The sequence below is a fragment of the Bicyclus anynana genome, chromosome 20, assembly GCF_947172395.1.
Source record: "Bicyclus anynana chromosome 20, ilBicAnyn1.1, whole genome shotgun sequence".
In the NCBI taxonomy this organism is placed as follows: Eukaryota; Metazoa; Arthropoda; class Insecta; order Lepidoptera; family Nymphalidae; genus Bicyclus; species Bicyclus anynana.
Window position 1 is genome coordinate 9,176,393 of NC_069102.1, and position 22,420 is coordinate 9,198,812.

The 22,420-nt window shown below is 35.6% G+C and overlaps 2 protein-coding genes across 2 annotated transcripts; both read right to left on the reverse strand.

Annotated features, from left to right (window-relative positions):
• Positions 1 to 826: 826 nt before the first annotated feature.
• Positions 827 to 4,896, reverse strand: LOC112058041 (zinc carboxypeptidase A 1-like). The gene is made up of 4 exons (XM_024098713.2): positions 4,765 to 4,896; positions 3,800 to 3,895; positions 2,794 to 3,012; positions 827 to 2,142 (listed from the first exon to the last, which is right to left on the reverse strand). Exons 1-4 carry the CDS (start codon positions 4,831 to 4,833, stop codon positions 1,522 to 1,524), a joined length of 1,005 nt encoding a protein of 334 aa, XP_023954481.2. The 5' UTR covers positions 4,834 to 4,896; the 3' UTR covers positions 827 to 1,521.
• A 5,076-nt stretch (positions 4,897 to 9,972) lies between these two features.
• Positions 9,973 to 20,696, reverse strand: LOC112057972 (carboxypeptidase B). Its single transcript, XM_024098587.2, has 7 exons — positions 20,541 to 20,696; positions 16,428 to 16,479; positions 15,001 to 15,213; positions 14,619 to 14,700; positions 14,073 to 14,223; positions 11,588 to 11,748; positions 9,973 to 10,654 (listed from the first exon to the last, which is right to left on the reverse strand). Exons 1-7 carry the CDS (start codon positions 20,566 to 20,568, stop codon positions 10,043 to 10,045), a joined length of 1,299 nt encoding a protein of 432 aa, XP_023954355.2. The 5' UTR covers positions 20,569 to 20,696; the 3' UTR covers positions 9,973 to 10,042.
• Between the last annotated feature and the right edge of the window lie 1,724 nt (positions 20,697 to 22,420).

A 22,420-nucleotide genomic window follows, 5' to 3' on the forward strand; every position in this document is an offset into this window, starting at 1 on the left:
AGAAAAATAAATTACGATAACAATAATTGAAATAGACAAATTCTGATGGAAAATTAATTTTAATATGTTTTACAAGAAAATTCAAAAATGTAATTTTTGGTAACCAATTTGGTAGATATGATTACAAAATTGGTCGTTGTCATGAACATAATTTCACGAAAGTCATTAAACGGCACTTCGTTGACCTAATACTAACGTACTTGAACTGATAGTGTTGGAGGAAAATCGATATTTGTCCCCGTTTTAGTAGTTACAAAAATTTCCCTAGAAATTTCGCAGATATTCTCGTAAAATACGACTGCGATAACATAAATTGTGTGATTTTTAGTATTTCTTGAGTAAAAACGTAAAATTTATCTTTTTAGCGTCCAAATTTATGGCGTTTTTTTTATTTTAAAATTACTAACGTGTATAAAATTGAAAATAAATTGCAGCAAAGATACGAGTAGTTTTATTAGTTCTTTTAGAAAATCTCTAAGGTTAAAGGTTTAATTTATGTAAAACGGTTTTAGAACGTCATATCGTATTTATAAGAGTGGGTAAGATTATATATTTTAGAAAGACAAACAGGTCAGAAATATAACAAAAAATGGAATGTTTTTTTTTATATTTTCGTTATTTTAGCCTGAATTATTGTTTAAAGTTAGCGCGAATATTAAAATGAATCCCTAGCCGCTAATTAGCTCGAAATATATATTTTTTAACAAGTTTATAATAAATGAACAAAATGCCGAGGTGCGGCGGGCGGAAATCGCTTGCCGACGCCTGCAAAGCCTTGCAACCTGTTGCCGACGGGACCGCCTTCCGCCCATCGCTACAAACCTTTTCCGGTGCGAGAGAACCAACCGAAGTTTTATTTCTTCGGAACCCCACAGCTCTTGAGACCTCCTAAAATGACCAACATACTAAAATTACTTACCGATAAAAGGTAGCGACTGCACGACCCTCTGGCATTCAGCATCGTCGATTTATTTTGTTCACATAAAAAATCAAATTTTACGAAAAACAATCAAAACGTATTTTTGGCAGTAAAAATTTTTTATTTGAAAAAAAAAACGAAAAAACTTAAAATCACTCCAAAAATAATTTAAAGAAATTAAATAGTAGTGGAATTATAAAAAAAACGAACGAAGGAAAATATTATGTTTTGAACGCGAGAGGCGGCAGAGTTATCGCGGTACTAGGAGTGCAGGTGTTCAGAGGAGTTCGGAGAAGACGTGTTTCCGCCGCCTCGGCTGACTACGAAGTGCTAGCGGGCTGAACGGACTCAGGCACCACCCCTGGCGCAGGCGTCCTCCACAGCCCCCAATGCGCATGACCGACATCCTACTGAAAAGTGGAAAAGTGACTCCTACATCATAGATATACCATTATGTAGTAAAGATTGTATCTTAACAGATGCCAACACAACTATACAATTTTGACCCAATTGAAATATTTCGTTTGCAGACTTTAATAACGAATCGTTCTTGCAAAATGCATTAAGTGACCTATTTACTTGAGTACGTGTTACGTAAATACTTATGGGTGCGGTGATACATTCTTATCATTAACTACCAAATTGAACAACTCTCTGATTCCACTAAAATAGCCGGTCCTCAGTGATACTTCGTGGCCCTTCGGAAGAGACTGAAACTTCGACATAATGCGATTGTCAGTTTCGGGAAAGACACGCATCTCAAACGCGTACTTAATTCCATACTTGTTATACGCTAAGTCCACGCTATGTCCACAATGTGCTTTACCATTCATAACGAAGATACTTTGATTGAGAAACCACTGAATCCCCCCTGCTCTCTGATTCACTTTTGCAGCTATCTGACCAGCTCTTTTGCTGACTTGGTCTATTGACGGTATAGAAACATTTCGGGTAGCTAATGGGTACAATAATGCATGACCATCCCGTCTGATTGAGACATAAGTTCTTATTTTGGTTCTATATTTCGCGAAGATGTCAGTTACAAAAGAAGTTTCCGTCTCTGATCCTGCTTTAGGACCAGAGTAGTCTTGTGAAAAAGCATTATTGAGTATAATAGGAGGGCATTGCCCCCATGAATCATCGAAGTTCCTTGTTATATCTACGCCGTTAGCTGTAACATCTTTGCCATTAGGACTGAAATTCTTCTTCCAGGGTTCGCGTTTCTATAAAACAAAGGGAAACAAAGCTAATTCAAAGTTTAGTTATTAATTATACCTATTTAGTTAGATTAAACAATAAAATTAAATTAGAAGAATTGATTGATTTCCCGAAATAGATTGTATGATACTAAAAGAAATTGATTGATTTTAGTATCATTCTATCTATTTCGGGAGGTCAGCTTGGGTTAGGATGAAACTGAAGGTTCGTTTTATAAAGCGTTAGTTTTATCATTCTGAGGTTCGTTGCGTTCATACGAACATGCACTATCAATTGACTACTGTCAAACGCTTATCCTGTATTTTACTAATACATTCAAATCTAAACAATTCCTCCTATTTCCTATTCCTATCTTCCAATAGTAGACAAACTGAAACTTCTAAAAGGAAGAATAGCAAGAGAGAATTCAAAATATTTACTTTCAGCCTTAGTTAAAAAAAGCTTTGGTAATTTGTATTTTTCAAATCCTAATTAGGAGGTAAAGGACTAGTTTCACGATCTTGTGGCAAGTGTCAGGTTTTTCACCTCAAAAAAAAAAATCACAAGTTTTATCTTTGACATAAGACACAAAGTGACAAAAATACTATCAAACACTTATCAGAGGATGGTGAAACCGGTTTTAAATCTCCTTATGGTGAATCAGACAAAAAACTAACAGTCCTTGCATATTCTTGACCATCCGGATTGGTTGAAGGCAGTATAACCCATCGAACTTTCTGGATCATATGTTTGTGTTCACCACAAGCCACCAGTTGCTCAATGATATACAGTGCCAGCGCTATAGGTCCCGTGCCGCCGTCTTGGCCTGCTTCCAGCAGAATGACAGGTTTGTCCTCGGTGTTTGAGTTCTTTGCCTGGGAACTGTTTATCACCACCTGAGAATTACGTTACTTTCTTTATTCTTTCAATAAACATCAATACAATGAACAGAAAACATACTGAAGTGAACATGTATCCAATCTTCAAATACACTGATCAATCTAGATAATAACATCTTCCTGTTTTTAAGTCGTTTAAAAATAAATTAGATCTTTCAAACTACGTAACAGATTTCAATGCGGTTTTCAGCATTATATAAATGATGATCAAGGAGACTGATATAGAGCCGTGATAGCCCAGTGGATGTGACTTGTACCTCCGATTCCGGAGGGTGTGGGTTCGAATCTGGTCCGTGGAATACACCACCAACTTTTCAGTTGTGTGCATTTTGAGAGTTTAAATATCACGTGTCTCAAACGGTGAAGGAAAACATCGTGAGGACACCTGCATAACAGAGAATTTTATAAGTCTGCCAATCCGCATTGGGCCAGCGTGGTGGACTATTGGCCTAACCCCTCTCATTGACAGAGAGGAGACGAGCTCAGCAGTGAGCCGAATATGGGTTGATAGTGATGATTAAGGAGAAGAATTTGTTTAAGGAATTCCACGCGAAAGAAATCGCATCCGCTAGTTTATAATAGTTATTAATTGTATTGTGTTAAAGTAAGTTAACAAGTAAAAACAAAAGCAAATAAAAAACTTTAAAAATAAAGTTAAAATTTTTAGAAATTAGAAATCTCTGTGATATTTTACTAATTATATTATCATGATGTGGCTAAGTCGTACTTACATCTTGATACAAATTGATAAAAAAAACTATAAAAATCAGTTTATTTTATTTACCTCATATAAATTTCTGCCTTCGTAGGTTGTTTTATCACTGTACACTTTGATAACACTTCCACAGAACTCACTTAAAGCTTTCAGCAATATTGTGACCTGAAAATTAAAAATAATCAGTCCGTCGGCATTGATATTTCATGATAAGTCAAGTAAACATGGACTATTGAACATTCTTTTAATCTAAACTTGTTAATAATTTAACGTTATCAATTTTTAATAATCGTCGTCGTCGTAATATAATGTGTGTAACATCACAGCTTCTAAACGTAACCTAGATCCTAAACCCCTATCATTTGCTAGAGATAGTATTTTTAAGTAAATATATTGAAAAAATATTTATTATAATGATGATGATGATGATGCCTCAAAACCGATTTCGGCTACAGCGACGCTTCTGACTCCTCAAATCTGGGTAAGGAACTCGGACGAATAGTTCTCTGATGTGCTTTCCAGTGACTAATGTACTCTATTTTGGCCTTAAAAGTGCGATTACATAGGGCACAAGTTAGCACACCATCACAGTAATTATATGGAATTGCGGCAAGTGGACGAAGCTTAAGATCATCTCGCTTCCGATCTAAGTCGAGTCGACGTTGTTGCTCAAACTCCTTTGTTATGTCTTTTTATTATAATATACTAGTATAGCTAACTTATGTCCCGGGGTTTTACCTGTGCAGTTCTCGCTCTCGTGAGCATACGGGATCAAAATATAGCCCATGACACCCACAAAGAACGTGGCATTCTAGAAAATCGCTGGACCGTACGTTTTTGCCGGTAGGGTGGTAACTAGCTACGGCCGAAGCCTCCCACTAGTCAGACCTATTAAGAAAACCAAAATCTGCCAAGCCGGGGATCGAACCCAGGACCTCCGTCTTGTAACTCTACCGCGCACACCACTGCTGTTAATCAAGTTAAATTTCATCTTTCCACCATCAACATCTTTATCAATTTTCAAGCTTACTCACAGTGCTGGCACCTATTGCAACATTTTCGATACAGGGATCCTCGTCCGGTTGTAACAAGGTTTTTAACATATGCTTAAAGCACGGTCTTAAGTACTTGCATCTGTAAAGAAAACCAATAGCAATTTAGTCACTCTGCCTTCTATTCGGAGGGCGTAGGTTCGAATTAGGTCCGGGGCATGCACCTCCAACATTTCAGTTGTGAATATTGGATAGAAGCAGGCGTTACTTTGCGGAAGTTCATCATGATTATATAATGATTTATTTATTTTGCTATCATCCGCGAAAATTCGGCGAACCCATGCGACAACGTCACCCAGGTCCGACAAAATACTCTCTACGTACGTTTCACCCCGAAACCGGAGCATCCTCAGGAGATGTTGACTCTACAACGTGCAATTGCACGTTGTAGAGTCGCATGGGTTCGCCGAATTTTCGCGGATGATAGCAAAATAAATAAATCATTATATAATTTCAGTTGTGTGAAAGAAATTAAATATCATGTGTCTCACACTCTGAAGGAAAAACATCGTGAGGAAACCTTACATACCAAAGATTTTTTTTAATTCTCTGCGTGAGTGAAGTCTGCCAATCCGCATTGAGTGTGGTGGACTATTCTTCTAACCTCTCATTCGGGAGACTCGAGCTCAGCAGTGAACCGAATATCGGTTGATAATGATGACGATAAGTCGTTAGAATAGCCTGATATAAAAAGCCCTAAGCCCGCCAACACACATTATAGCCGCGTGGTGGGTCTAAGATTCATGTCCATATATTTTTTACATTATATAGACTAACGCTTGGCAACAATCATGCTTGACAGTTAGCGATGCAGCCTACGCTTGCCTAGAAGATGCCTATTCACTCTTGACTTGATACCCATGTTGTAGATGGTAGGGATAACGGGAGCTGGAAGGGCATTCCATAACTTCGCAGTGAAACGCTTCGAACGCGTCCAGGGAACATCAACTATGTATGGATGCAGACTCCTGCGATGCCTGACAGTTCTATGGTAAAAGATTCAAGGAACTAGAAAAGTTCCTGAGCGCACTCCTGAAATAAATCCTGTAATCCACCTACAATAAAAAATGACTAAAAAGTATACTCACCCACAAACACTAGCAGTTGCAGCTGACAATAACGCTAAAATAAAATCATTTTCGTATCAGCCCCCCTTAGCCAAGTGGCACGTCGATTCTCTTTCTACGATCGCTAACGCTTCAAAAACTAGAAAGATGTTTGGGAATGACATTTGCTATCATTCCCATACATTCTTCTAGTTTTCGAAGCGTTAGCGATTGTAGAAAGAGAATCGACGTGTCACTTGGCTAGGGGGCTGTTTTGATCGATTGAATTTAAAACATAGGTATGTATGATTTAACTTAAAACACGTCATTCTACCTGAGGTAAATATGAAAAATAGCAAAATTTTCATAATGTTTCTGTGGCTATAATAATATTAGATTTGATGTGCGATTCGAATAATTTATTCAGTATACCTCCGTGTTTTACTATAATAATAAAAATAAAACATAACGGAATGAGAAATACATTTTCGAACATAGGAACACAGAACACAAAGCGCTTAAGTTTTTATAGTGCATATACGACTATGTACCTACATTAAAATTCGATTTGGTTCACGAACTTTCGTAATATATACGCTAATAAGTATAAAAAAAATACGTTTTTTTGGCTAATTATGAAAGTACTGATGAAAACAACTAAGATTCAAATAGACGTACAGATATAAAAATACCTCAAAATACGTTGCTCACGAGATTACTGCCATGTGGAATGTTGAGTCAACTATTGTTGTCCCGATAGTTGTGTCAATGGTCTTATAGCGAAAAGCCTCGACCAACACCTTAAGAAGCTTTCGCTCAACTGTTAATCAAGAGTCGGATACAGAAGGCAGTGATTCTTGAGACGGCGCGTATTGTGAGGAGGTTCCTCACTCACGAGTTCTAAAACCACCATTTTTTCATAATTTTTTAATATTTGATTTTGTGTGTACAACATTGTTAAAAAATTTAAAAAAAAGGAGGAAGAAATAAATAAATGAGAGGAAAATGATATGTACAAAAGCATAAATGTCTGTATTCCATTTATGATTCTTTTTATTTAAAAGTTATTCATTAAGTACATTAATCACCGTATCCGGGCCTAAATCCAGCTTTAGACTTCATTAGAGATGACGAAGCATTCCAAGTAATTTGTAAAAAGCCTTTGTAAATTAAATTATAGGAAGGGTTATTGACCAGTCTTTTGTAGGACAACGACTTTATGCCTGCTTTCCATCAGAACAGTGCTTGGCTGTGTTTCTATTGCTAAGTTTGAACATATGACATAACATTGCTTCATTTACAGCCCTCTTTTAAATAAAAAAACCAAACCTAAAATTTTGAAAAAAATACAGAAGTTAGCTTTCTACTTGACGATTTCCGGAAAACCTCAGAAATATGAAATTTTTTCAATATGAAGGTCACTTCTGGGGGGCAAGATGAAAAACACAAACAAAATTCTAACTGGATCATGTAACAAATAAAATGAAAGAACTTATAATGGGGATCACAAATATATTTTTTTTGTAATTTTAAAATGAATATTTTCCAAGTTATTTAAAAAAAAACGACGAAAATTGACCATTAACAACGTTCGGAACCCTCGTGACGCGAGTTCTACTCGCACTTGTCTGGTATTTTTATGGCCTTGAAGGCCTTTTGTAAGTTGTAAAGACTTCCATACGTCACGGACTTGAGCCGCATGGATCCAGCAGCTCCCAGTAACACGCCTCATCAGTCCACCTAGTCGAAGTCGACTGACACTGTACTTAGCGGAAAACTGGAGAATGTAGTAAAATGTGTAAAATAATACTTTATTTGTATATCACACAATCCCGCACAATTCCACTTGAGATACAGCCTTATTGTTCTACAAAGCCTGCCTTAGGTTATATTTTTAATTTACCTCAGCTGCCTGGTTAGCATGGTTACCTGACTATATTGTAATATACAATTTCTGCCATAAAGATCGCTAAGTAGCTTACAAACAGTACATAACCATTTACCTATTCAAGGAAAATCTTTTGTGTGCCTCATTTCGCCTTATATTCATATTTTCACCCGTTTTCCGACGGACGGGGTTATTACTATATGTATTTTTTTTTTAATTTGTCGTTTTTACTTAATATATAAATTATTACATAATGTATTTTTTTTAAATCACTATGAAGCACAGAAAAATCTTTTTTTTAATACATTACATAAACTACACTTGTAAAGCTTGTTTTGTACATCACTTTCATTACCATATAAAATATCTGTCTATAATTTTTCTGTTTCATCATATTCAAACAACTAGTTTTCGCTTCTGTCTTTTACAGGAGGGAAATTTAGAATTGTGTAAAATAATAATATGGACAATCTCATTTACCCTCAATTAAAAAATAATTTCAAATAAAAAATAACTAACGGATAACTGTGTCTGAATGGTTATTTACTCGTAAATCTGTGGAGAAAACCTTCATCAAAATGAAAAATATGAAATTTCTATAATACCTACCTTCTATATAATAAAATATTACATCTTAAGACCCACATTTTTCAAAATACATTCTAGTTTTCCAACTACACTTAACATAATCCTACAAACTTTTCATATTCTACTGCGAGAGTTGGAAGTTTTCCCAGCAATATTAAATAATATTTTCGAGTTATATTAGATACCGGGTTTGTGAGCCAATCGGATGGAAAATTAAAGGTTCGCAGAATCGTAATATCATTGAAGTATTCTAGGCATTGCATCCGTGCAATGTGGAGTGAGCTTCGCAAGTTCACGGAATTGAAAATACGTTGCTATTTAGCTACTATACAGGAAGAAATTTTTTTTAGTGCGGATATTTTTATATTTTGTACATAAACAAAATTTAATGATCACGTATTTTTTCTTTTTTTTTTAACTCAAAAATAACAAAATTATCGTTAGCTAAAGTTATTTATTTTTGAACAGAATTTTAGGGTCACCCTATTGTGCGTTTATTTTATTTTCGTTTGATACCTAAAGGACGTCACCAGATCACTTTTAAGCTGAATATATCTTGTTTAGTAATAATATGTACATTATTTTGTTATTTTAGAGACATAAATTAAAAAAAAATTACATTAAATGTATCGAACTGTTTGTAGATTTATATTCTAGTAATGATACAGAACCACGAAAAAAAATATCCGCACTAAAGACCGAATCACCCTGTATATTCGTGGAATATCAAATTGAACATATCCCTCATCGTGTATTAAATTCAACATATTGCTTTGAAAGTAGGTCTTCCGGAGAATATTAATGCAAGTTATTCGAATTAAATATTATGCAGAATTGTACACGAACATGGTAAGGAAATGAGAAAGTCTGATTTCATTTGACGCGACATGTTTCTAGGAAACGGTCTTGAAAATAAGGAAAATATAATAATGTATAAAATACACTTCTTTTATTCAAAAAGCAAATGCCCGACCAGCAGGCTAATTCACTATCTTTGACGTATGCTAGTTGACATGCATGCATGTAATAAATGTCATCTGGTGCTTACTGGTGGATATCATATAGTAGGTAAATGAAAAATCTCAACCGATTTAATGTCTATTTTTATAGGTTGATATTAAAGGCCAAAATAGTGAATAGGCCAGCAGAACGGTGATAATATATCAAATTTTGGACAAGGGGAAAAGTTTTTGGTTATTTGCTTTTTATATATACTCGACTATAACTTGTAACTACCTCGTATGTAGGTAATTGATAATCGAAGTACCTTGTACACTAATTAGCATTTCCAATATTAATAATATGTAAGTAGTGATCAGAGCCGTGATAGCCCAGTGGATATGACCTCTGCCTCCGCTTCCGGAGGGTGTGGGTTGGAATCCGGTCCGGGGCATGCACCTCCAACGTTCGAGTTGTGTGTATTTTAATAAAATTAAATATCACGTGTCTCAAACGATGAAGGAAAAACATCGTGAGGAAATTTTCATACCAGAGAATTTTCTTAATTCTCTGCGTGTGTGAAGTCTGCCAATACGCATTAGGCCAGCGTGGTGGACTATTGGCCTAACCCCTCTCATTCTGAGAGGAGACTGGAGCTCAGCAGTGAGCCGAATATGGGTTAATAATATTAATAATATAATAGTGAATTCCATTAAAATAACTTAAAAGTTTTACTTAAATTAATTAATTTTTATTGATTTATTCTTACATTTAATTTTTAATATTACACACAATACACTTAGCTGATGTCCATTTCAGTTATCCTATACCTATGATCATTTAATTCCGGTGAAAACTCTTTTTTGATTTGAGCTCCAAACGCCCTGAATCCTTCAAAGAACTGTGGTAAGACAACGCGAAGCAACCTTTCGGGGTATAAGAATTCGTATCCATCAGTAAGTTCCATAGTATAGGAGTATGGAACGCCTATAACTCCATAAGCAAAATCATCGCTTCCACCAGCCGCTGGATACCATTTCCCAGCACTCAGAACCTTGAAAGGCTTCCCTCCAGCTCTTTGGACAGCATCTGACACAGTCCTTGCCAAGCTATCCAGCTTTTTCCATTCTTTGGGCAGAAAGTCCCCTGTGTATCCCCACGGATACACTAAATACTGTCCGTATGAATGCAAGGATACGTACAATTTTAAGCGATTGCGGTTTTCCATCATGACGTTTCGTACCATCACAGTTTCGACTTCAGAGAAGGGTTTGGGTCCAGCGTAAGTCTCAGTATCGCAAGGGTTGGAGGATACACCACTGACTGCCCATTTGAAGCCATAGTTACGATTGCCGTCCACACCAAAACAGCCCAAATTATTTTTGGATCTTGTTTTTCTCCATAACCGATTCTGAAAATTAAATAAAAAACAAAAACATAAATGAAAATATTCCTTATTTTACGATAATAGCTTTTTTGCTTTTATAGTCTTATGTAAATGAACGCCTAAAGTTTGAGTTTTTCTAATGTAAAAGAATACATTAAGAAACTTTAGTTAACTTAGGTACAAATCACGCCTACGTGTAATGACTGATGAAAAATACTGGCTGTTTTTCTGCCTTAGACAACCAGGCTAATATTTGGCGCAAAAAATTAGTCAGCCCTTCTCACCAATGGAGGTACTTAACTAGCCGCGGTAAAATTTATTAAAAAAAATGCATTGGGACTATAATAAGGCCAAAGGTGTCCAACTCCACGCCAAAAGAGAAGACTTTTTATCTTACTACAAGGATTTATTTAAATGGACGGCCTAAGTTGTTCATACTTATTAACATCATGAATGTGAATGTCAATATTTTAATTATTTTTTTATTTATTTATAATAAATTATTATTTATTGTACAAAAGTGTTACAGTTAATAATATGTACCTTAAGCTAAATCTTTACTAATATTAATAATAATTAATAAAGATGAATGTTTACATGTACAAATTACATATACAAATTATATTTAATAGTAAAGTAGCTAAATAGGTAGTAAGTACATTTTGTATTGCGATATAAATATGTGTGAAGCCTAGTAGGTACAAATTGCAACAACTCCTGTACTAGTATAAAACTGTTTTACAGTGAGCCAGTCAGAATAGGGGATATGCAATCTGGTGACAGAAGGGCTAGTTCATTTCTAGCAAATAATCAGATAGCTATTCAACACAAAAAAGCAGCCGTATTCTTGCTACCATTCCACGTGAGCATGATTTGTATACCTATTCGTATAAGTTTAAGTTAGAATGTTTTTTTTTTCAACAATGTTCATTAGGTGTTACAGTTCATGTTACCCACCGATCGACTAGTGCGAGTGTATTCGTATCCATCAGGATTGACGACGGGGAGAATGTACCAGTCGACGCCATCGAGCTCCTGCCTCGCTTCAGGGTCATTGACCAATCTGTGGACCAGATACAGAGCCATCGCCGGCGCCACCCACTCGCGGGCGTGGATGCCTGTGAATCAACATTAACTGTTCATTCAATGCAACAACCTTTGAATCGATTTTTTTTTAATATTAGTTGAAGGAACAAACGAAAGGTTAGATGAGCTGGTGGTAAGTGTAGTTAAATAGCCTATAAAAGCTACAATTCACGCATATTTTGCAAGAAACACTGCGTTACATCGCGCCCCTTAAAGTGTTATGCTACACCAATGATATTTTATACTATAGATGCACTACCGCATCAAAACTGAGGCCACAAATGTGGAAAATTGACTTAATTTTTTTTTGTCGTTATTTAAACAAATAATACCTAAATATCGTCAACAATGTCGAGTTGTGTGTTCAGGAAGCGTAAAACTATAATGCATAATGGAATTAAAGACAAAATTGTGCATGTTGTGCGCTCAGTGGTGTAGTAGTGGTAAAATTGCATCACTTTTTGCAGTAATTTTGTACGTAACGTATCTATAATATAAAATTATCATTGTGCTACAGCAGTAACCATACAATGTTCACCGCGTGCAGTCGCAGCATTTTAATCAAGATCTCTCATTATCATTATTTTAACGGCCCGCTATCTCTATTCTATCCTTATAAGAGAGGGGATATGGAGCTTAACCCACCACGCTGGTCCAACGCGGGTTGGCGGGCTTAGGGTGATGTTAAATTCATTATAACGACCACTATCATATGTTAATGATAAAGACCGAGACCGAAAGTTTAACGTGTTCTTTGAGGCACGGTGTATGTAATACCACCAACTTCCCAAATCCGGCCTGAGAATATTAACTGAAAAGTTATTGGAAGAAATAAAACTCAGAATATTATTATTACAATATATTATTTAACAACCCAGAATTGGAACCCAGGATCTCATGATTCGACGGCCGGGGCCGATTGAGGTTTTCTTAATTGGTCCAGGTCAAGCTGGTGTAAGGCTTCGGCCGTGGCCAGTTACCACCCTACCAACAAAGACGTACCGCAAAGCAATATAGCGTTCCGGTACGATGTCGTGTAGAAACCAAAAGGGTTGTGGATTTGCATCCTACTCGTAACAAGTTAGCCCGCTTCCATCTTAGATTGCATCATCACTTACCTGGTGAGATTGTAGTCAAGGTCTAACTTGAAAGAATTAAAAAAAAACCTTCAGTGGTTTTTTTTTAATTCTTTCAAGCCAACGCCATTATTCTCACGTTTCTGAAATGCAAACGGCAGTAGGTACCCACGCGGCATAGTAAAGAAGTCATACACGCAGTGACCAACACACGATTAATTATAGTCGTGGGTGCTACAGAAACGTGAGAATAATTGACCGTTTGTGGCTAGCATTATAGAGCTCTACAACCTAAAGTAGGTACACCCACTCGCGAGTGACGCCTGTCATCAACACTAACTGTTCATTCAATGCAAATGTCAGGACGAAGACCTCGTAATCAATGTGACAAGATGGAACTGTATCACTTATAATGAATGGACTTGATAAAATCTCAGTAACGGGATTTGATTGTATAATGGATAGTAACGCTTAAACGAATTTATTTAAATATTAGCAAAAGCCCCGTAGTTTCACCCGCGTAGTTCCCATTACCGTGAGAATATGGGATAAATTATAGCCTATATTACTCGCTGATAATGTACCTTGCCATAGGTTAATCAATTCTTGAAGTCGTTACTGTGGTTCAGGCTTGATAACGCAAAAAACAAACTCATTTTCGCATTTGTGATATAAGAAATTGTGATTTAATTAATAAATTAATTGACAATATATTTAACGGTTTCAGTGACATGCGAATAAAACAAAACAAAACTAACTAACGAAAACCGAATTCTTGAAATCAATATAAAATACATTAAATGACACACACGTACCTACCTACGTTTATTACGTAACGAATGCTAGCCTTTGCGACAATAAAGGTACATTCCGAATGAAGAAAAACGTAAAGTCTCACAGAATTCCAAATTGAAATTACGTATTAGGAAAACGAATACGGAAAACTAGTGTATGCGGCCGGCCTAAAACTGAACAATAGTTATTATTGAAATATAGTTCTATGAATTAACATCATCATCATCATATCAGCCGATGGACGTCCACTGCAGGACATAGGCCTTTTGTAGGGACTTTTAAACATCACGATATTGAGCCACCTGCATCCAGCGAATCCCTGCGACTCGCTTGATGTCGTCAGTTCACCTAGTGGGGGGTCGCCATTTCAGCACTTTGGGACCCCAACGTCCCTCGGCTCTTCGAACTATGTGCCCCGCCTATTGCCACTTCACCTTCGCAACCTATGAATTAACGTTTGCTTAATTTTATGTTAACTGACTTACCAGCATCAATAAATATGATGGGGTTGTTAGCGTTGGGATCCGAGGATATCTTGACCAGTTTCATCCGCCGCCCTTGGTAGCTCGTGCCGAGGTTCTGCAGCGTCACCAGATCTGGATGTCGTTTTGCAACATTCTCTAAGTATTCCTGAATCTGTATACAAAATAAAATAGCATATTTACCGAGATTATACAGGGTCACTGAAACGTATAGCGATCCCTTTAAGGGGTGATAGTCGTCGTTATCAACCCATATTCGGCTCACTGCTGAGGTCGAGTCTCCTCTCAGAATGAGAGGGGTTAGACCGTTAGTCCACCACGCTGGCCCAATGCGGATTGGCAGACTTCACACACGCAGAAAACTAAGAAAATTCTCTGGTATGCAGGTTTCCTCACGATGTTTTCCTTCACCGGTTGACACACGTGACATTTAATTTCTTAAAATAATATAAAAATATAAAAGGGGTCATAGTAGGGATCATTAACTATCAAATTGCATAGGTTATATGGACAAAAATATACCGAATTCGAAAAAAAGGCTTTACTAACCGCTTGAAATGAGTGATATTCAAAGATGCTGAATCCTCTGAGAATTCTCCTTTTTGGCACCCTCTCGGCACTCTCAAGATATCTAAAATAATAGATAGAACTTTAATTTACCGATTGGATGAACTTTGTACTAATACGACAAAAAACACCGTAAAATTAAAAAAAAGTATCTTCAGTCGTTGCTGAAGAGCTGAAGAGTTTGTTTGAACGCGCTAATCTCAGGTACTACTGGTCCGATTTGAAAAATTCTTTCAGTTTTAGATAGTCCATTTATCGAGGAAGGCTATATATTATCCCCGTATTCCTACAGAAACGGGAACCACGCAGGTGAAACCGCGCGACGACAGCCAGTTTATAAATATTTCTTGGTTGCATAACTTACCTTCCATAATTGGGTTTCACTTCGTATTCTAGGTTCTCAGTCTTAATGAAGTCCTGTACGTAGTTTATCTCACTAGGCGGTACCAATATATCAGTACTGTCATTGTAACTTCGACTCCTCTTCAGAAACTTTAGCTTGTGTTCAGGCTCGTCGAGTCTTCGGATAGCGTCGACTTGTTTCGAGTTTGTTGGGTATAGTTTTATTAGAGAGTAGCTGAAAGATAACATTCTATTATTTACACCTTCATATACCTTGTGACGACCTCCGTGGCGCAGTGGTGTGCGCGGTAGATCTACAAGACGGAGGTCCTGGGTTCTATCCCCAGTTGGGTCGATTGAGGTTTTCTTGATTGGTCCAGGGGAGGCTTCGGCCGTGGCTAGTTACCGTTCCGAAACGATGACGTGTAGAAACTGAAAGGAGTGTGGATTTTCATCCTCCTCCTAACAAGTTAACCCGCTTACATCTTAGACTGCATCATCACTTACCATCAGGTATGATTGTAGTCAAGGGCAAACTTGTAAAGAATAAAAAAAAATACGTTTCTACTAGGGGACTTAGTCAAGCTTCGCTTTGACAGTTACGTAAACAACCAATCGCAAGAAAGCTATTGGCGACAAACTGATTTTAGCATATATGTTAGTCATAGTCATATTTTATTCATAAATGTTCATATTAATCGTCACAAAATCATCCTACAATTAGATATTATAAACGCGAAAATTTGTATGCATGTTTGTTTGGATGTTCGTTACTCTTTAACGCCGCAACTACTGAACCGATTTGGCTGAAATTAGATTTTACTCTGAAGCAATACATAGGCTACTTTTAATCCCAGAAAAATCCATGGTTCTCGAGGGATTTGTGAAAAACTAAATTTCACGCGGACAAAGTCGCTGGCGTCCGCTAGTTATTATTATAATTATGAATTATCTTTGTAAATAAATTTTAAAAATATTTTTAAAATCCATTATATAGTACTAACACTATACAATAAACTAAATTACATAAAATTTTATTTTCTAGAAATTGGTTTTATCTATAGAAAGTCCTGTCGACAAGATATTTTTTATACTTTGTGGAATCCTATTAAAAACTTCCCCATCCCTATATAAGAAGTAGCCTATATTGTGTTAATTTTCGGTGTTCAGTGGAGGATATTTTATGACGAAAGTCCCTACAAAAGGCCTATGTCCTACAGTGGACGTCCATCGGCTGATATGATGATGATGTTCATGTTAAGAAAACTAATTATAATAATTTTAGGATCTTTTCATGAACTACTTTGAAATATCATATTTAAATAATTAGTCTACGATAAAAATATTCAATTCCAAACCATAACCATAACCAAATTCGATTCAATATTTTTTTATCTAATAACATAATCGTTAAGAAAAGCTCATTATAATTATTATAGTTATACATACTCATCATACTTTTCTTCCCTCTTGCATCCCACCTGCCAAACGCTTAATAAACCTGTAACAATGTGAAAATTTATTAGGAGCATCTTACGAGGAAGAAACACATTTTTTTTCATTTCCGAGTATTATTTTTGAGACGAATTAGGAAAAACCTAAATCACGATATTAGGTATAACCTATATCACCTTTTCGAAAGATAGTATAATCCGCATAAAAGTACGGATGACTATTGTGTATATTACATGGCACTATTTTTTTTTAAATTGGCATCCTTTTGCTGTCGATGTCCAGTCGACTCGCACAAAAGGTTTTGCATCGACGTTTCTAATAAGAACAGCGAAGATGTGTAATGCCCTACCGGCTTCTCTGTTTCCTAACACTTATGATTTGTGCACCTTCAAGACAAGAGTGAATAAGCATTTTCTAGGCAAGCGCGTTCCAACCTAGACCTCATCATTGATTTCCACCAGGCATGATTGCAAGCGCAAGTCTATTAAGAATTAAAAAAAAAAGAAACCTATACTCCCATTCCCCTCCAACTAGTCGGGAAAGACTGTATTAGGAGTGGGTACGACAATAGACCAACGAGACGGGATCGGACCACCACCCCTCCGGTGATGAGTCCGACTGCTTTACCGTTGAGCTATTGAGGCTTTAACATTACATTTAGACTAGTATAATTTTTTTTTCCTATATTTAATTTTATGATAACATAAATTCTGCTTTAAAAAGTGATAATGTCGCTTGTTAGGAGAGTTTACAGTAAAAAGCAATTGTATACTGCAGCATATCACAGAGTGCTTTGTAAAGCAACACAATTCATGAACTTTATAAATGAGGTAAATCCCGTAATTCCCTCTAATGGGACGGCGAAACAAAGGTGGTTTTAAAACCCACCATTAAGAGCCGAGGACACGACGTTTGTAACTTAAATATCTTATGCTGGCTACACACTTATAACACGCCACTCATTCTAAAAGTCCTAACTTGCACGTTTTAAGGTAAATCAAGTCATAGTTAATTGTTTAATTGACCACTAGCCGACGCTTCGCGGCGTAGTTCCCGTTCCAGTGAGATAACGTGGATAGAATATAGCCTATAACACTCACAAATAACGTAGTTTTTTAGTAGTAAAAGAATTTTTAAAATCGGTTCATTAGATCCAGGGATAACTACAATACCACAAACTTTACCTCTTTATAATATTAGTAAAGATTTATTCTTATGTTCGAGGGCAGCAGATACATTGATATGGTACTATAAAGCGTTGTTGATGTTATCGGGGGGTTCCAATAGACCTCCATAATAAATATTTTATTTTTGACTCATTTTAGTTGTCTTCTTGAGTACATACAAATAGTATCTACATATAGACTTGTGTGGTTGTTGTAATTCTGTCGCTCTGTCTATTTGTCTTTTTGTTCCAGGGAACCTTTGAAACGGCTGGACCGATTGTGAACGGACTTTAACTGGCAGATAGCTGATGCATTAAACAAATAACATAGCCTCCTTTCATTCCGATATTCCTATAGAGGTGAGATGGGATCTACGCGGGTGAATCCGGACTTGTAATCACGAAATACTATTTGAGCGGTATTTGTGTTAAAATGAAATGAAATGAAATTTATTGTTAAAATAAGTCATTTTACAATGGTGCTGAGGACCCTGATTTAAGTTTGATAAAACCTGTATCTGTTGTGTTGATTCTTTAATTTGTGTCGATTTTTATCGTGTTCGTTTGGTTTCGTGTAATTGAAACACAACGGTCCGATTCGATCTAGCTTCAACTGAGAACCAATTCCGTTTAAATTTCATTAGTAGCTCTTTTTACTTCGTCACATCTTTCTGTTCATAGACACTACACAATCAGTACGTGTCATGCAAAAATAATTGAACTTCACCTACAAGTCGTCGTTTTACAATAATAAAATTTTAATAATAAAAATATAACCGACTTCAAAACTTAAAAACGTACCCACTAAACAAAAAAGTGAAAATAATATCATAATATTATTATGTTCTACCTGCTGATCAGTATGAAGGCGGCGCTAAGCCAGTGATGTGCTAATTCAAGCCATGTAATATCATGGATTCAGATTTTGCAGACAGTGCTGTTTTGTGTGGTCCTGTCAGAAACGACTTAAATTAAGACAACACCGGCTTTTTGAAATCGGTCCTGGCGTCTTCGAGTAATCGGTGTACATACATAAAAAAACATTTCGGTCAAATTGTGGACCTCGTCCTTTTTGAAGTCGGTTAAAAACCGCTGACGTCGCGGCTTGTCAATTGGAACGCTGTCTTAACGCGGTATTTGCGTTGATTCTTTAATTTGCGTCGACTTTTATCGTGTTCGTTTGGCTTCATGTAATTGAGGCACAACGGGCCGATTCGATCTGGCTTCAACTGAGGACCAATTCCGTTCCAATATCATTAGTAGCTCTTTGATCGCCAGAATCCCCGATAATTTTAATTTAATACAGATGGAATTTTTCGATTGAAATTAACTGCAACGCTCTATGGAACGAAGCCGTGTCGGGCCTTTGATCAAATATTACTCTATTATATTTGATCGGAAATGTTTGATTTTATATTAAATTCTTACGTAATAATGATTTATCCCTCGCCTCTTTATAATATCTACTTCCCTAATACATACTTAATTAAGTATAAATTACATCTACCTGCGTAATATTATACTGTCGTCATAAATTTAACCTGAGATGAATTTGTCAATTTAATTTTTTCTGTCAATTTGCTGAAAAGATGTTGCTGTTTCGATATTCAATAAATTGGCGGAAATGACCATGAAGCTTCACCCAATGGCCGAACAGCAATCTAACTCTCAGTCAAAAACACCTCTTAAAAGAAGGTCCACGAGGAACGCATGACACCTATTAGCAGCAGTAGATCTGGGCAGGTAACACTTAATATGCTAAATGCTTCTAAAAGTGAGATGGATGTTGAAGGACTTGGTAATTGTGTGAAGCTAGAGTTTGAATCTAGTACAGAAGAGGTTACAACTTAAATTAATTTATTAAGCTGTGAAGATTTAATTTCATTTGTAATAAAATAATTTAAGAAATGGTAGCTGGAATATTTATTTAAATTATGAAATATTTTTGAAGTAGTCAAAATTAGATCTTTTAATAAATGTGATTCCTGATGTATTTAGTCTGTTTAATAAATAATACAAATGTACGGAAATATTTCGGTTCATAAATTAAGTACTGATTACTGGAATATATTGAGATTTTCTTTCTTTTACGCAACTTTCAATAAAACTTTAAAAAGTCCGGAGTTTGGAAGTTCGTGGTATTACACTCCGTGCTTTGGACAGCACGTTAATAACGATTTGGCCACACTGATTTGGCAATAAATATTGTAGAACGCTAATTCAGAATGCCGCTCTTTCTTTGCAAGTCCTCTCCTCAGGGGTTGCCCGTTAGAGATTGTTTATAGCAATAAGGCCACCTTTGCATGCTTATTCTAAATTTAATTCATTAATTTTTAATGTTTTTATTTTGTGTGAAAAATAAAAAAAAGTTTTATCAAAATCCGATGAATTGATCTGCAACGCATACAGAAAAAACATATTCTGTATGCGTTGCAGAAAAATGCGTTACAAAAACATATTTAAAAACACATTAGGTATATTATAAAAGCAATGCATATGCGTCAAAGATTATAATTTAATTTAGAAATGGTTGTATACTCTATCAACATGTTTTTTAAATATATATATTTCTTGCAGCACTGTACCTAAATGTTAAAATATCATTTATTAATTTTCGGGCACTTATATTACAAGTTTGTCACTTAAGTCAATAAATTTTGGTAGTGAAAATGTTATCTCTAATCCACTAAAAGTTGGTTCGGTGCAACTTTAGATATCCCTTCTTTTCTGGATCAGAGAAAGTGCTTTATTTATAGTACCGCAGACGCAGTGAAATGTAGCGCAAATCAGACTAAGAAAATATTTGTATACCTACCTAGAAATAATTTAATATCGCAATCTTTTATCGCATAAAACAATTATTTACACTACTGAATGAAAATAATAAACAGAACCTCTTTGGTAAGTTAAAAATGAAAATATATTTAATAAATGGTACTCACCGATAACAAATATTATCCAAGCGGCCATTGTTAATAGCCATCCAATCAAAGCACATAAATAATATTAATAAATATATTGTTTTTTTAATAAATAATAAAAGTATAATTATTTTTGCACACACATCCGTGCTCGCGCGGCAAGGCTTTGTTGGTCACTGCGACGTGCGCAGGCGACGATCTCCGAGATCTCCCCAATTTGTGCTCAATCGAATAAGAAGGGCATTCCTAAAAGGTCTTTTACCCTTGCAAAACAAACCCTTCGACACCTTTTTGCTTTTATATATAGTTGGACCGGTCTGATAGCTCTTTTAATTATAAAAATATCGTCACTTATGATAGGCGTCCACTCAGCATCGTACGTATCGAACGCATGGCATCAAACGGATTGTAGTATTCTTTGCATAGAAAGTCATGCCAGTACCGTAAAATTAAAAAACCGATTGATGCGATGCGTCCGTTTCGTACGATGCAGATATTTGGACACCTACCATTAATGGGAACTAATTATGGGTTGGCTTGACCAATCTAATTTCTATTCTTTTAAGCATGGAGAATCGTTTAGGTAGGTCGTAAAGTTAATTACAATGCTATAAGTTTGCACGGTGTGATTTTCTAATAAGCTTTGCTTAACAATTGTAGCTGGATTTTATTCATTATTTTGTTTTTTTGGTCATGGGAACAGCTGTAGCGCATTCGACCATTTCATCCATTAAGGGCTACTCATCTTCAACCCATCAACGGAATTGCAGCTGATTTCTTTAAGGCTGTATAAAACAATACTGACAAAGACTTGGTCCGGGACAAGTTTTGGTCCGGGACGATATTGCTGCTATATTTTATGCTGGTTAATGATATTTTGGTACAGTTATTACTATTTCTTTTATCACAATTCCACCCTTGTTCAATGTTAACCAAAATATCTTGTTAAAAAAAATCATGCGTCATTTGATTTCGAGACACTTTAATATTGCGTTAAATCTCAATGCGTTCACAGGTTAATTATTTTTTTTTATTTTTTGGTACTATCAATTATTTTTTGGTACTAAGTATACATATTTTTTCTCACAATTAAGAAACAAACAGGCAAATACAAATAAAAACCTGTTTTGCAGTTTTTAATAAGTACTTACTTATTAAAAGATTTTCTTACCTACTTCTTTTTTAAATCAATACTTAGATATCTGCTAAGGTAGAGAGCCTAGGTATTTGACCTCCTTCCGATTTTATTGCAATATTATGTATTGATATTAAACGTGTTCCAGAAATTGCATCGGTTTGAATTTGAAATTAATTTTGCTGCTCTACTTAAGCAGTAAGTAATTGATTCAGCCATTAGTCAAGAAACCTGATTTAAATCAGGTAATGATGACCGAATAGTTGACTCTGATTGACATTGTTCTCGTGGGAGTAATCTTTCAAATGCAAAGTGCGAGTTGTTTTTATCAAAGTGTTCTATTGCTATTAACTAAAACTGGAACAAAAAATATTTTTAAAATAAAAATGGAATCGATTTCAAAGACGTATTTCAGTTATTTTGAGTCTCTTTCAAACAAAAAAGATTTTTTAAAATTGTAATAAATGACGAAGTAACAAACATAAAAAAAAACTAAAAAAAAAATAAAAATATATTCTATGTATAGAAATGGATCTTTTACAGTTATTTTATAAGTAGGTACTCGTATACTTCTAGATGATCTTGGGGTATAATCATACAAAATAAAACAATCAAGCTATTACGTCTAGGAATTAGCAATAATCTATACTAATATTTTATATAGGTAAAGTTTGTGGTACTGTGTGCTGCTGTGCTGTGCGTTTTAAAAATTATTTTACCACTAGACTAGCTACGTTATTTGTGAATGACATAGGCTGTATTTTAT

Bases quoted from the DNA above. Each gene is read 5' to 3' on its own strand.
- LOC112058041 (XM_024098713.2), bottom strand. From the start codon at position 4,833: ATGTTAAAAACCTTGTTACAACCGGACGAGGATCCCTGTATCGAAAAT. The intron at 3,896-4,764 runs GTGAGTAAGCTT...TTTAATTTTCAG, and splicing joins TTGCAATAGGTGCCAGCACT to GTCACAATATTGCTGAAAGC. The intron at 2,143-2,793 runs GTTAGTTTTTTG...TTTGTTTTATAG, and splicing joins GTCAAGAATATGCAAGGACT to AAACGCGAACCCTGGAAGAA.
- LOC112057972 (XM_024098587.2), bottom strand. From the start codon at position 20,568: ATGGCCGCTTGGATAATATTTGTTATCG. The intron at 14,701-15,000 runs GTAAGTTATGCA...CTATTATTTTAG, and splicing joins GTGAAACCCAATTATGGAAG to ATATCTTGAGAGTGCCGAGA. The intron at 10,655-11,587 runs GTGGGTAACATG...TTTAATTTTCAG, and splicing joins ACACTCGCACTAGTCGATCG to AATCGGTTATGGAGAAAAAC.